This window comes from Eucyclogobius newberryi, unplaced genomic scaffold (assembly GCF_026437365.1).
Source record: "Eucyclogobius newberryi isolate DKJ021-1_F unplaced genomic scaffold, fEucNew1.0.hap1 SCAF_11, whole genome shotgun sequence".
NCBI classification, from domain to species: Eukaryota; Metazoa; Chordata; class Actinopteri; order Gobiiformes; family Gobiidae; genus Eucyclogobius; species Eucyclogobius newberryi.
Window position 1 is genome coordinate 2,586,127 of NW_027315735.1, and position 16,042 is coordinate 2,602,168.

Here is a 16,042-nt window from a genome sequence, read left to right on the forward strand (position 1 = left end):
TGTCCTCCACATCATCGTCGTCCCTGATGAGTCCGATGATGGCAGAGTCGTCAGAGAACTTCTGCAGGACACAGCTGTCCGTGTCATGTCTGAAGTCTGCAGTGTAGAGGGTGAAGAGAAAGGGCGCGAGGACAGTGCCCTGGGGCGCCCCCACACTGCAGGTCCCCCACACTGCAGGTCCCCCACACTGCAGGTCCCCCACACTGCAGGTCCCCCACACTGCAGGTCCCCCACACTGCAGGTCCGAGTGTCAGACACACAGTCCCGGGCTCTCACAAACTGGGGTCGGTCTGTGAGGTCGTCCAGGATCCACTCTGCAGGTCGTTCTCCACATCAGCCGTCTCCAGCTTGTCCCTCAGGAGCTGATGGTGTTGAAGGCGCTGGAGAGATGAAAGAACAGGATCCTCACAGAGCTGCCAGGCTTCTCCAGGTGAGAGAGAGAGCGGTGCAGCAGGAGGTCGGTCTGCAAACTGCAGCGGGACGATAATGACACCAACGTGACATTCTTTATCATTTCAATGTATTTCAAAAAATAAAACTATCGATATCGCAATACTTGCAATAGTATCGGATCAAAACAAAATCCCAGTCTATCCCGCAGTGTCCAGCAGGAGGCGCCCTTCCCTCTCCTCACGGCTCCTGTGACGCTGGAGACGCTATGGAGGAGGAGGACACTGAGGAGGACACAGAGGAGGACACACTTCCATCAGTCTCTGTGGCACGAGCAGCACCGAGCACCGGGCGCCTCCACCACCGCCCGCTTCAGGAGCCTCTGCGCGCGGGGGAAATTATGCTCACGGCGGCGCGTTCGTCCTCGGGCAGCAGCACGTAACGAGCCGCGGCCGCTGACGGGACATCGCGTCACGATCGTCTAGTTTTACGCACGATTTGGAGCTCGGAGCCGCGCGTGAGCCTCTCGCGGTCCCGCAGGATGGACGCGCTGTGGAGCTTCGGCCTGGTTCTGGTTCTGGTGCTGGCGGGACTGGGACGCGGGGAACTCGACGCGGAGACGGACTCGCGGAGACTTCCACCGCCGGAAAAGTTGGATTTCGGCTTCGTCCCCGCGGGGGTCTACGAGACTCTGGCGCATTACGAACCGGGACCGATCGGGATTCTGTTCCAGCTCGTGCGCGCGTTTCTGCACGTGGTTCAGCCCAACGCGTTTCCGCACGGTAAGAGTTTATATTATCTTTATTTTATTCTATTTTATTCTATTTTATTGTATTATTTGAGCTGTTTTGGCTGGTGCAGATGTTGCATTTGGACCGGTTGGACCTGTTGAGGTTTGAGGATGATCCACACCAGAAATCAGATCATTTTTGGATTTGTGGAGTAATCAGATTACTAAAATATAATGTTAACAGTTTATGTGAGTAATCTGATTTCCTTCTGATTGTTCACACCTGTGCGTGTTCTGCTGTGGGGAATTATTCCAAAAACTGAACAAACAAAAGACAAAAATGAAGGAATTCATATGTATTTATGTCCATTTATCTATATTTATTCATCCATTTGTTTGAAAGTATGTACATTAGCACAGTACAACATTTATAGCCTGTCACATTCCCACTAGAGGCTCATTGTGCAAATAAATATGTATATCAGCTTTAAATATTATACATACAATATACAGTTTTAAAACGGCACGTTCTGAGAATCTCTGGCAATGTTGTGTTTATTGGTCTAATATTTGCATAGCCCTGTTGTAAATCATTCTCTGTAGTTTTTCATATGACTTTCGAATAGTAAAAGGGAGTCCAGAATGAATCCTCTTGTTTAATGTCGTGTCAGATGTCGAGCTCTAGAATAAACAAACTGACATTAAGAGTGGAACTGTTACTGTTCCACAACTGCATCATTAAAGATAAAGATGGAGTTATTTTAAATGTAGTTGTACTTTGTCTTCTAAATTGTATTATCATCCCATTTCTGGATATTTAAGATGATTTAACTGACGAGCAAAACCACAGAATCTGATGCGAGTTCTCTGAGCAGTATTATCACGATGCCATCAGTGAAAAATAAGTGTTGATACTAAGGAAAATATCTTTATCAATTTAGGTCAAGGTTTAAAACCACTAAAGTATAAAATGGTATTGTGTGTACTAGTTTTCTTAAAGCTAAGATCATTCTATATGTTACTGTTCTGTTTTTCATGCTGTTGTTGTTGTTCAAATGAGATCGGTCTAGTTTAGTGGATAATAGTTTGAGTATTTATTAGTGTCTAATATTGAATACTTTGGACATCGCTAACTCTGACTTGCTCTTTACATTACAACCGTGATCGTGCTCAGATGTGGAGTGAGTGGAACTGAAGCCGTCACTGACACGTCTCCTGCTGTTTCTGATGATGGCGTTTCTTTAGTGCAAACACACCAAAGAAATGAACCTGAGATCAAGAAATCAGGTTTTACCCAGTGCACAGGCCTAAAGGACCAACTACGACTGAACCTATGAGACAAATACTGTATGAACGCTTCCAAATCATTGATAAACATGAATATGAATGAAAAAACATCCTTCCGTTTCGATTCTACTCGAGAAAGCTAGCTTTTGTGTGGCTAACCGGACCGGATGAACCAAAGTGGAGGCAGTTCTTCACTTAGTTCTTGGTGGTTTATGGTTCGCTTTACCTCCAGTCATTACATTGCACCGAGACTCAGACCGAGACTCAGACCGGGACTCAGACCGGGACTCAGACCGGGACTCAGACCGAGACTCAGACCGAGACTCAGACCGAGACTCAGACCGAGACTCAGACTCAGACTCAGACTCAGACCGAGACTCAGACCCCGGGGGAGGGACTAAAACGGGGACTAAACCAGGACTACTATAACACATAATCCAAGAAATCAAGAAATGATCAGGATATTCCCCAGAAAAGTACAGACATATTCACTTTTGTTAATATGGCCCTCCCCGACTTGAAAAGCATCTAAAAATAAAAATCTGCAAATCAAAACCTTTTGACTTCCAAAAATCCCCGTGTCCAAAATGAGCATCATATTTATTTTCAATGGGGACATTTTGCAGATTAGCCGCGCGGCGAGTCACCTTGTTAATGACATAATCCCATAATCCTTTGCCCCATATGTTGTTGGCCCTTTAAAGTTTGAGTTTGTCACCAGCGCTCGCCTCTAATCCGCCGCCCATCGAGAGAAACGGGAAGTGGAAATGAAATAGTGTCCGCTCGGCTGTTTGTCATCTCTGGCCTTAGGGATTTCACCATTAACTTTTGGATTCATCAGCGACGTGTCGCCAAAGGTCAGGATTATTTATAGCAGCGTGAAGATTATGACACATTCTATAGTATTTGTCTGCTCCAATGAAACGAGCCGAAGACGCTGCAGGATTATAAAGGGCTGAATTCAGGATTATAAAGGGCTGAATTCAGGATTATAAAGGGCTGAATTCAGAATTATAAAGGGCTGAATTCAGAATTATAAAGGGTTGAATTCAGGATTATAAAGGGCTGAATTTAGGATTATAAAGGGCTGAATTATAAAGGGCTGAATTCAGGATTATAAAGGGCTGAATTAAGGATTCAGGATTATAAAGGGCTGAATTAAGGATTCAGGATTATAAAGGGTTGAATTCAGGATTATAAAGGTCTGAATTAAGGATTATAAAGGTCTGAATTCAGGATTATAAAGGTTTGAATTCAGGATTATAATGGTATGAATTCAGGATTATAAAGGTCTGAATTCAGGATTATAAAGGGTTGAATTCAGGATTATAAAGGGTTGAATTCAGGATTATAAAGGGCTGAATTCAGGATTATAAAGAGTTGAATTCAGGATTACAAAGGGCTGAATTCAGGATTAAAAGGGCTGAATTCAGGATTATAAAGGGCTGAATTCAGAATTATAAAGGGCTGAATTCAGAATTATAAAGGGCTGAATTTAGGATTATAAAGGGCTGAATTATAAAGGGCTGAATTCAGGATTATAAAGGGCTGAATTAAGGATTATAAAGGGTTGAATTCAGGATTATAAAGGTCTGAATTCAGGATTATAAAGGGCTGAATTTAGGATTATAAAGGTCTGAATTCAGGATTATAAAGGGTTGAATTCAGGATTATAAAGGGTTGAATTCAGGATTATAAAGGGTTAAATTCAGGATTATAAAGGTCTGAATTCAGGATTATAAAGGTATTAATTCAGGATTATAAAGGTCTGAATTCAGGATTATAATGGTTTGAATTCAGGATTATAAAGGGTTGAATTCAGGATTATAAAGGTCTGAATTCAGGATTATAAAGGGTTGAATTCAGGATTATAAAGGTCTGAATTCAGGATTATAAAGGGTTGAATTCAGGATTATAAAGGTCTGAATTCAGGATTATAAAGGGCTGAATTCAGAATTATAAAGGGCTGAATTTAGGATTATAAAGGGCTGAATTATAAAGGGCTGAATTCAGGATTATAAAGGGCTGAATTAAGGATTATAAAGGGTTGAATTCAGGATTATAAAGGGCTGAATTCAGGATTATAAAGGGCTGAATTTAGGATTATAAAGGTCTGAATTCAGGATTATAAAGGGTTGAATTCAGGATTATAAAGGGTTGAATTCAGGATTATAAAGGGTTGAATTCAGGATTATAAAGGTCTGAATTCAGGATTATAAAGGTATTAATTCAGGATTATAAAGGTCTGAATTCAGGATTATAAAGGTTTGAATTCAGGATTATAAAGGTCTGAATTCAGGATTATAAAGGGTTGAATTCAGGATTATAAAGGTCTGAATTCAGGATTATAAAGGGTTGAATTCAGGATTATAAAGGTCTGAATTCAGGATTATAAAGGGTTGAATTCAGGATTATAAAGGGCTGAATTCAGGATTATAAAGGGCTGAATTCAGGATTATAAAGGGCTGAATTCAGGATTATAAAGGGTCGGATTAGATATTTTGATGGTCAGATTTCCCTGTGACAGCGTCAACACTGGAGGGAAAACTAACTGAACCGTTCTTGTATTGGTTCATGTGTCTGACGAGGGCTAGTGTTCACAGGGCGTGTTGTTGTTGTTGTTGTTGTTGTTGTTGTTTGAAAAGGACTTCAAGAATTGCAGTCTTTGCGATTTCTCCGTTTCGATCTTTAAAATGTCCATTTGGATTGATCCAGACGTCCACAGACGCCACAGGAAGCAGCTGGACACGAGTCTGTAATCTCACTGAAATGACCTCTAAAACGGCACATCATAACTTTATACTCACTCCAATTCAGTTCATGACTTCGTTTACCTGGACATAGTGACCACTGTGGGTAGAAACGGTCAGAGTTGATGATCAGCAGAGCCGTTCTGAGAGGCAGAGGTAAAGGTCACTGGTGGAGGTGTGACGGTCACTGGTGGAGGTGTGACGGTCACTGGTGGAGGTGTGACGGTCACTGGTGGAGGTGTGACGGTCACTGGTGGAGGTGTGACGGTCACTGGTGGAGGTGTGACGGTCACTGGTGGAGGTGTGACGGTCACTGGTGGAGGTGTGACGGTCACTGGTGGAGGTGTGACGGTCACTGGTGGAGGTGTGACGGTCACTGCTGGAGGTGTGACGGTCACTGGTGGAGGTGTGACGGTCACTGGTGGAGGTGTGACGGTCACTGCTGGAGGTGTGACGGTCACTGCTGGAGGTGTGACGGTCACTGGTGGAGGTGTGACGGTCACTGCTGGAGGTGTGACGGTCACTGGTGGAGGTGTGACGGTCACTGGTGGAGGTGTGACGGTCACTGGTGGAGGTGTGACGGTCACTGGTGGAGGTGTGACGGTCACTGGTGGAGGTGTGACGGTCACTGCTGGAGGTGTGACGGTCACTGGTGGAGGTGTGACGGTCACTGGTGGAGGTGTGACGGTCACTGCTGGAGGTGTGACGGTCACTGCTGGAGGTGTGACGGTCACTGGTGGAGGTGTGACGGTCACTGCTGGAGGTGTGACGGTCACTGCTGGAGGTGTGACGGTCACTGCTGGAGGTGTGACGGTCACTGCTGGAGGTGTGACGGTCACTGGTGGAGGTGTGACGGTCACTGCTGGAGGTGTGACGGTCACTGGTGGAGGTGTGACGGTCACTGGTGGAGGTGTGACGGTCACTGGTGGAGGTGTGACGGTCACTGGTGGAGGTGTGACGGTCACTGGTGGAGGTGTGACGGTCACTGGTGGAGGTGTGACGGTCACTGGTGGAGGTGTGACGGTCACTGGTGGAGGTGTGACGGTCACTGGTGGAGGTGTGACGGTCACTGGTGGAGGTGTGACGGTCACTGGTGGAGGTGTGACGGTCACTGGTGGAGGTGTGACGGTCACTGGTGGAGGTGTGACGGTCACTGCTGGAGGTGTGACGGTCACTGGTGGAGGTGTGACGGTCACTGGTGGAGGTGTGACGGTCACTGCTGGAGGTGTGACGGTCACTGCTGGAGGTGTGACGGTCACTGCTGGAGGTGTGACGGTCACTGGTGGAGGTGTGACGGTCACTGCTGGAGGTGTGACGGTCACTGGTGGAGGTGTGACGGTCACTGGTGGAGGTGTGACGGTCACTGGTGGAGGTGTGACGGTCACTGGTGGAGGTGTGACGGTCACTGCTGGAGGTGTGACGGTCACTGGTGGAGGTGTGACGGTCACTGCTGGAGGTGTGACGGTCACTGCTGGAGGTGTGACGGTCACTGCTGGAGGTGTGACGGTCACTGCTGGAGGTGTGACGGTCACTGGTGGAGGTGTGACGGTCACTGCTGGAGGTGTGACGGTCACTGCTGGAGGTGTGACGGTCACTGGTGGAGGTGTGACGGTCACTGCTGGAGGTGTGACGGTCACTGCTGGAGGTGTGACGGTCACTGCTGGAGGTGTGACGGTCACTGCTGGAGGTGTGACGGTCACTGCTGGAGGTGTGACGGTCACTGCTGGAGGTGTGACGGTCACTGGTGGAGGTGTGACGGTCACTGGTGGAGGTGTGACGGTCACTGCTGGAGGTGTGACGGTCACTGGTGGAGGTGTGACGGTCACTGCTGGAGGTGTGACGGTCACTGCTGGAGGTGTGACGGTCACTGCTGGAGGTGTGACGGTCACTGGTGGAGGTGTGACGGTCACTGCTGGAGGTGTGACGGTCACTGGTGGAGGTGTGACGGTCACTGCTGGAGGTGTGACGGTCACTGCTGGAGGTGTGACGGTCACTGCTGGAGGTGTGACGGTCACTGCTGGAGGTGTGACGGTCACTGCTGGAGGTGTGACGGTCACTGCTGGAGGTGTGACGGTCACTGGTGGAGGTGTGACGGTCACTGCTGGAGGTGTGACGGTCACTGGTGGAGGTGTGACGGTCACTGCTGGAGGTGTGACGGTCACTGGTGGAGGTGTGACGGTCACTGGTGGAGGTGTGACGGTCACTGCTTGTTCTGAGAGTTCAGTGATTGGTCAATTCCATCTGTCACTCACTAAGAGCCTTGGGGAGATTGACCAATAGGACGTGTGGGTGGAAATAGTGTCTTTGTTTGATCTTATATTGAGAATACTCATATTTGTGTTGTGTTAAACTTTTCTAATGGATGTTTTTCGCTGAAGCACTAACTTCACTTCCATTGATTTCAAATGGGATGTTGTGCCTTTGAGCGATGCCGTTGCTCTGGTTACGTCTTCTCGGATCAGAGAGAATGTTGGGAAGTGCCCTCTGTGTTTGTCCTCCTTGTAAATCATTTGAAGTGTTTGGTGCTTTTAACCCACACTTGTGTCTTCACTGAGGAGTAAATGTTCCATCACGATGAAACACAACATTTATTTAGAATTTGGCACAGTCGGGTGTTTTTGGATGATTTGGTTCCATTTTGGTTTTGAGATTGGGAAATTAGGTGGTTTCCGTTTTTATTTTTCATTTCAAAAATGTGGATGAAATGGCCAGCTCATGGACTGAAGTGTTGTAACACTGAAGTCTTTAAGGTTTATAGTATTTAAAACATTTGGAGTAGAAGTAGTAACAGGTTATGGGCAGTTTAAGTGGGATAAACATGGGGAAAGTGGTCGTCTTCAGTCTTGAATGTAATATATTTATGAAAAGCTCTGGACGTCTTCTTTACTTCCAGGAAAATAAAAATATCCCAAGTCTGTCCCAAATCACCATTTTTGGAGTGGGACACTATAATTTCACTACAGTTTTTGTTGTGAAACTACTAAAAACCATAAAAGCAGAAGCTCTTGCTGTGGTTAGACTTTTTCAATTTACAGTCACATTCTCATATCAACCAAACCTTTGTTTAACTCTGCACACTTGTACAGTATTATATGTAATATATATTATATTATAGGCTTCATTGTGAGTCATAGAAGTGCATAGACTTCAAACTTGAGCCATTGTCCCTCTTCACCCAAAACTGAGATCGAGCTCATGATTTGCTGAGGAAACAGAATAATATGTTTAAAGGTTGAAACACTGGTGTTAAATGCTGCTGTCATGAACCTTCAGTGATGCACTTTGTCCTCGGCTCAGTCTGATTCTGTTCAGCCTTGGACCAACACAAGAGACGCTCAGTTCATACAGAAGAGACAAGCTCAGGACATGATGTTCTGTTGTTCTGTCTTAAATAAGACATGTGCTTGGATCAAGTCATATTTCATCTTCGTTTGAGTAATTTTTTACCTTCTTAAAATGAGATTTGATAATGGAAGAAGTAGTTTTGATCTTATTTCAAGTGAAGCTTGTTTTTGATCATTTCAAGTGAGAAAATGTTTGTCTTTTTCTTCTTTTATTTAAAGCAAAGTGTCATTTTTCAAATCACTTCACAAACACAAGAAACGGCACAAGACCAGAGAGAACGTTCAGACGAAGGAAAGTCACAATAAAAGACGACCAGATAAAACTAAGGCACAAATACTTCAAAATAAAGGTCCCAATTGGTCCAAAGTTTGTCAAGTTTGTCCAAACGTAATCTTCTTCTTTTGGTGCTGCAGTAGTTCCAAAGTTATGCATCGATTGTATCCATGGCAGGAGTTTTGAGGCCCGAATACATAGTTCTGAAATGCGGTGGATGATGAACTCAGGACAGTCCCGAACACAGTGTGTGTTTTGCCTCCTCCTGCCACAGTTTCTCCAACAGTTTGAATAATGGCCACACATTATTTCACACGTTCTGAAAAACCATGACACATTTTTCCAACAGAATGTTATGATTTCTTTTGGTTCTCCACTGAGATTTACATATACATTTCACCATTCTTTGTCAGTCAAAACAAAATTACCCTTTATTTTTTATATCATTATTCATGGTTGTCTAAGTTGTTAATACATTTTATATCATTTAGATTGTTCCCCTTTATAAGCTTTAATACATATTTCGGTCAAAGGGCTATGGTGGTCATTGCTTGGTTTCATTTCTTGCTTTTAATAACTCCTTATTTGTTCATATCTATAAAAGTCCTGTTTCTCCAAGTCAAAGGATTCTTTCTACATTTCATTTGGTCATAGTTCAACCAAAGGCAAGACATTCTTGTTTCATTGGCAAATCTTATTTTAAAAAACACAAAACAAGCCGCGCAACGAGCAAACGTAACCTGGAAGTACAAGCCGTTGTCGTGGCAACAGAGGGCAGAGGACCGAGCAGCAGGGAGGCTCTTTGGAGAAAGAGTGGGCGCTTTGGATTGAAAGTTTAGATCGAGCTGCTACATCAGTGTGAACGCAATCAAAGAGGCAGATCCATAAGAAATCTGATCGTCTGGATGTCGCTCTGACGCTGATCGCCACGACGACGGTCAACGGTTACTAACGTTTCATGCTACAACACTGGTACAAAACCCAAAACGGAAGAAATGCTATAAATGTCATGATTGAAGTGTTATTATCCGCATCCTTCTGTGTGTTCAGCATTTACCAAATAATGTCAGAAAATAAGACGCGCACAGAAACTCGAGCAGTAATTTCAGTTTTACAGACGTCTCCAGGTCAAACTAATCCCGTCCCTACAGATCTTTGAGAAGTTCTTCATCCAAAACCACGGCAACGACGGCAACGAGCCATCACATCGTGCTCTTGTCTTGATTGAACCAGATCACGTGGGGACATGTCTCACTGGGACTGTGGCTGACGGGAAGCTTGGGTTTCGTGACAACCGCGACATGAAAACCGCGCCGTTGCCATGGCATCGGTAGGTGTGGTCCCAGGTGGAAGAGACTAATGAGGACGTGTCGCTGGAGGGGCCCGTGTGTGTGAGGAGGGGCCCGTGTGGCCACTTCCCACAGGTCCCAGCGGTCACGTAACAGAAGCTGATTAAAAGACTTTTTCTCAGAGGTGTTGGAAGTAACAGAGTTGAGTTTGTAAAGATGTTGCAGAATCGCTTGAATGAATCATTTTAAAGGTGCCATAACGTGCTTTTGTTCACGTTTCGTAGTCTATCCTAAGTGTATAATTGATAATAATAAGGGTTGTGCAACACCCTTAACATAATAGTTAAGAAATATCACCCAGACCTTGGACCCCCTCACCAACCCGGAAATGCAAACGGCCAACCCGTGACGTAGTCTCAGAGCGCGTGTGTGCCCCGCCCACCCGTGACGTAGCACCACAGCTGTCTGCTCCTGCTATATATATATATATATATATATATATATATATATATATATATATATATATGGTGAGGGGGGATTATGACGCGGTCTTGCCCCACCGCCCGTCAGTTTGGAGATTGGAGGAAAGGAGATAGTCTGTACTAAAGCTAAACACTGCGGAAATCAATCAAAAAAACACTCTGGGTACATATATGAAGCACAAATAGCAATGTAAGAAGGTGAAAAGCTCTGAAAAGTCGATTTTGCATGTTATGGGACCTTTAAAAGCAACAAGGGTGAATTGATCGCTGCAAAATGAAACGCAATTGCCAAATCCTCCACAAGCAACAAAATATTCCGTCTTTTTCAGTCCTATTTGGATGAGGTCAGTTTCACCTGGAGACGTCTGTAAATGTAAAGACTGTTATTTCAGAAGGTATTTGTACAGTTCTAAAGTACAAGTATAACCATTATATGTGGGGAAAAGGGGGAAAAGTCATTTCTTGTCTTTTGCAAATTGTCCGTGTCCAAAAAAGTCTGTAAACATTCCCCAAAGTTTAAGAATCAAATCTCCACTTCATTTGATTGTGTTCTAGTGAATATTGCCTTATTTATGTTTGTGTTATTATTGTTAATTTTAAATTCTTCATGTATATTACAAGGAATGTGTAAAATGATCCTTCATCTATTGCTCGAAAAAAGAAAAAAGACATTGTGAATGACCAAAATTAACAAAAATGATCAAAAAACCAACTACTTTAATTTCCCCTCTATTCAAATGAAGAAAATCAAAAATAATTGTGTTTAATAATTCCTATGACTCTGTTCCATCGTTTGTCTCATCAGAGCCGTTCATGATGTCAAACACGACAGTAACGTTCTAATTATACCTCCAGCAGTCTTTTGTAGCCAGGGGCCGCTGTCAGGGGCCGCTGTCAGGGGGCCGCTGTCAGGGGGCCGCTGTCAAGGGGCCGCTGTCAGGGGGCCGCTGTCAGGGGCCGCTGTCAGGGGGCCGCTGTCAGGGGGCCGCTGTCAGGGGGCCGCTGTCAGGGGCCGGTCCTGTGTGAGCAACCACCAACCACAAGTGTCCATCAGTGACCCCCACACGCAGGGACCGCCCCGCCCACTCAGGGACCGCCCCGCCCACTCAGGGACCGCCCCGCCCACTCAGGGACCGCCCCTGCTCAGGGACCGCCCCCCCCCGCTCAGGGACCGCCCCCCCGCTCAGGGACCGCCCCCCCCCGCTCAGGGACCGCCCCCCCCGCTCAGGGAACGCCCCCAGCTCAGGGGCCGCCCCCAGCTCAGGGACCGCCCCCCGCTTAGGGACCGCCCCCCGCTCAGGGACCGCCCCCCGCTCAGGGACCGCCCCCCGCTCGCCTCCACAACTACTTTGTTCTTTCATTTTTCCTTTCAGGCTGAATATTAAATGTTTGAAAGAGAATCCGCTCTGGCGTAAGTAATGAGCACAATATCAAACTGAAGTGTGTTTAAGTGCGTTTTAGACTGAAAACAACATCGTTATAGAATCTACTCATTACAGAATATCTGTTATAGAACACTAGTTGGAGCTGGTCAGATTTTGTCATGGCTTTTTAAATGTGCCATATTTTGCTAGATTTCCCATTTCTAAATCTAACCTTAACATTTAGGATCATATTTGGCGTGGTTCAATATCTAACTCCGAGTGAGTCCACCAAATACAAGCGTAAACTGTGTTTAAAGCACCGTGTGGTGAATGAATGAACTACTTTGGGGATTGTTGTGAGGTACAAATACCACAAATAGAAGGTTAAAAGTTCACAAAAGCATAATATAGGACCTTTTTTAAACTATTTTCTTTCTTTCTTTTAACATATAATTACAATTGGAATTGGTTTATTTCTGATTATCTGTTTAAGAAATCTCTCATAATCGGACTAATTACAGATTATTCATTCAGTTTATCATTTATTATCAGTGAGTGTCCAAATGTAGCGCATGATTTAGTGTCCGAATGTCCTGCAGGTGAAAGAATGGTGCGCAGCTGACCTTTAACTGGACACAACACGATGACCTTTAACTGGACACAACACGATGACCTTTAACTGGACACAACACGATGACCTTTAACTGGACACAACACGATGACCTTTAACTGGACACAACACGATGACCTTTAACTGGACACAACACGATGACCTTTAACTGGACACAACACGATGACCTTTAACTGGACACAACACGATGACCTTTAACTGGACACAACACGATGACCCCGTGATTATGAACAAACCGTTACATTAATGATGACACTTAGTTTCCCGTCTCCAGTTCTTTTGTATGTTTAACGTGGACGTGTGGTTAGAAGAAGTCCATGAATACGTTTGTTAGTTGACTCGCTTTGTGAGAGAGGGCGCTATAGAGTCTGCTAAAGAGTGTGAGGGGCGAGGGGCTGGGCTGGACATTCAGACACAGCCAATGAGAAATCCTCTACAACTTAAACTTAAAGAGTCTATGAAACATTTGACAAATAAACAACAAATATGAGAATTATTGTTTAGAGGTCAAAGTAAATGTCCCAGTGTGATGTCACTTCCTGTTATTTTCTACAGATTTATTTACTTTTTCCTCACAAATACATAACTTCTTGATTGTTATAAAGGTATAATTTATATTTAAAACAGGTATACGTACACCAAATAAAGTCAAAATTAGAAAGTCATACAAACCTGTCATACGCACTTTAAGCTAACGCTACGTCTTTAGAGTCACTGCGCCCTCTGCTTGAGTTATTTTTATACCAAATGACCAAGATTATGGACTGCAAACTTTTCAAATCAAAACTTCACGCAGAAATAAGCGCTGCACATTACCAGGATTGTAACGGTTGTGTTTTGAGCGTTAGCGCGCTCAGCTAAGCACATTCTCTTCTGTGACATCAGCTCCAGTCGCTGCTCACTGAACTGTAAGATTTCACATGCGGCTTCTCACTTCTGTCTTTTACTGCTTCTGCAAACTGCACGACACAAATAAGTACTTGATTAAAGTCGTTATTTACTTATTTACAAAGTCCGAAACAAGCCGTCCATTTGGTCCAACGTCTGTAAAATGTGTCAATGGTGTGTAATTTATTTGAGTTATAACGTCTGCCCAGTCTTTGTCGGTTCAGTTTGTGTCATTCATTATTTTGTTTGCTAGAAGTATGTTCCAAAAGTATCCATTTATTGTGTCCATGGCAGGGCTCTGAGGCCCAAATACTGTACATGATCCTATCGTTACATAACTTATATGATTCAACATGGTCTAATGCTACTGCAAAGGAGTCAGAATTTAATAAATTTTATTCACTATTACAATGTTTATTCAAAGGTTAAGACAGATATCAGATCATATTGTTTTTCGGTTCTGTCCACACAGACGGGGACATTATTTATTAGTTGCTGTTGCTTATTTGTGCAGTAATGAATGTAATGTAATTATGAAGCTGCTCATCAAATGCCAACAGACTGTAAACAGAATTACAGCTCGTTAGACTAAACATGATCCACATTATGATGACAATGAGGAGAAAGTCATTTGTGCTGTCGACACCACAAATGATCAAATCAAATCAAATCAAATCAATTTATTTTTGTAAGGCCCAAAATCACAACAACAGTCGCCTCTGAGGGCCACAGGGAGAAATGAATCAACAATGTCTGTGGTGGCGAGGGACGATGTCCCAGGGTCCTCTGTCCTTAGACTCTCCTTCTCGGCCAGGAAAAACTACAAAAAAAACCTCTTTGGGAAAAAAGCGTAGAAACCTGGAGGAGTTCCAGTGAAGGAGAGATCCGACTCTCACAGACGGACAGACGGACACAAGGAGACTGGAGCTGGACCCACTCTTCAGGCAGATGAGGGACCGTCTGAGTCGAGCTGGACCCACTCTTCAGGCAGATGAGGGACCGTCCACACAGGGCAGGGACCACTTCACCAGGAGAGGGGCATCTGGGTCCACAGGTCCACAAAGTCTGTGTTCATCCAGTACTTTATACTATATACTATATATACTATATATACTACAAAATACAATAGTAGAAAAAGCTTAGTATAAATATCAGAGTTCTCGATCTAAATTCTTTTATTGACAATGACTCTTGGATGAGAGTCGAAACGTCTATTTTTTCTAACTGAGTCCAGATGACTACAACTGAAGCTTTTTCTACTATGGAACACGCCTGGACGAATGAGGGATTACACCGACATACAAAATACAATGTTTCTCAGTTCCGCTGTTCATTCCAACTCTCACCTTTGGTCGTGAGTTTTGGGTAGTGACTGAAAGGACAAGATCCAGGACGCACAGGAGGGGAGACCCGGGACGCGCTGGAGGGGAGACCCGGGACGCGCTGGAGGGGACAGGAGGGGAGACCCGGGACGCGCTGGAGGGGAGACCCGGGACGCGCTGGAGGGGACAGGAGGGGAGACCCGGGACGCGCTGGAGGGGAGACCCGGGACGCGCTGGAGGGGACAGGAGGGGAGACCCGGGACGCGCTGGAGGGGAGACCCGGGACGCGCTGGAGGGGACAGGAGGGGAGACCCGGGACGCGCTGGAGGGGAGACCCGGGACGCGCTGGAGGGGACAGGAGGGGAGACCCGGGACGCGCAGGAGGGGAGACCCGGGACGCGCTGGAGGGGACAGGAGGGGAGACCCGGGACGCGCAGGAGGGGAGACCCGGGACGCGCAGGAGGGGAGACCCGGGACGCGCAGGAGGGGAGACCCGGGACGCGCAGGAGGGGAGACCCGGGACGCGCAGGAGGGGACAGGAGGGGAGACCCGGGACGCGCAGGAGGGGAGACCCGGGACGCGCAGGAGGGGAGACCCGGGACGCGCAGGAGGGGAGACCCGGGACGCGCAGGAGGGGAGACCCGGGACGCGCAGGAGGGGACAGGAGGGGAGACCCGGGACGCGCTGGAGGGGACAGGAGGGGAGACCCGGGACGCGCTGGAGGGGACAGGAGGGGACAGGAGGGGAGACCCGGGACGCGCTGGAGGGGACAGGAGGTGAGACCCGGGATGCGCTGGAGGGGACAGGAGGGGAGACCTGGGACAGCTTGAACCGTCAATTGTCTGGTTCCTTAAAGCAGATTTTCTTTCTTAAATATTGTGGCTCTGATTCACAAATGGTTTGTTCTTTTTAAAGGGCTTTTTTTCTTGCTCAAATGAGTGAATAATTACTCGTTTTAGTATCTGATTCCGATGCTTTTGACAACCATAATCTACTTCAACTGAACTGTAATAATTCTGAATGTTTTGCTGTTTGAAGCTAATATGTTTTACCTTTCATTGCAGCGTTAGAGCTTATGCTCCCAAAGTCTTGGTCCTTTGCTGTGGGAATATTCTTCTCCTGATATGAGACCTACAGCTGGAGGCTCACTGTGCTCCTCTGTCAGGAGACAAAGAAAGCAATTCCCGTCAAAATAAAGGCTACGCTCTCTGTAGCTCTTTGTGCGCTGTTGTTGTGTCCTTGGGCCAAACACGCTTCAGCACAAGCGTGCCAGCGCTGTTGCCCCTGCCTT

General features: G+C 45.9%; 1 protein-coding gene across 1 annotated transcript in view; it reads left to right on the forward strand.

Annotated features, from left to right (window-relative positions):
• The first annotated feature begins 658 nt into the window (after positions 1 to 658).
• The window catches only part of prom1a (prominin 1a), a 119,704-nt gene continuing 104,320 nt past the window's right edge, over positions 659 to 16,042 (forward strand). The window contains exons 1-2 of the mRNA XM_072434356.1: positions 659 to 828; positions 931 to 1,172. Of these exons, the coding sequence (XP_072290457.1) occupies positions 659 to 828; positions 931 to 1,172 (412 nt within the window). The remainder of the gene's footprint in view (positions 829 to 930; positions 1,173 to 16,042) is intronic.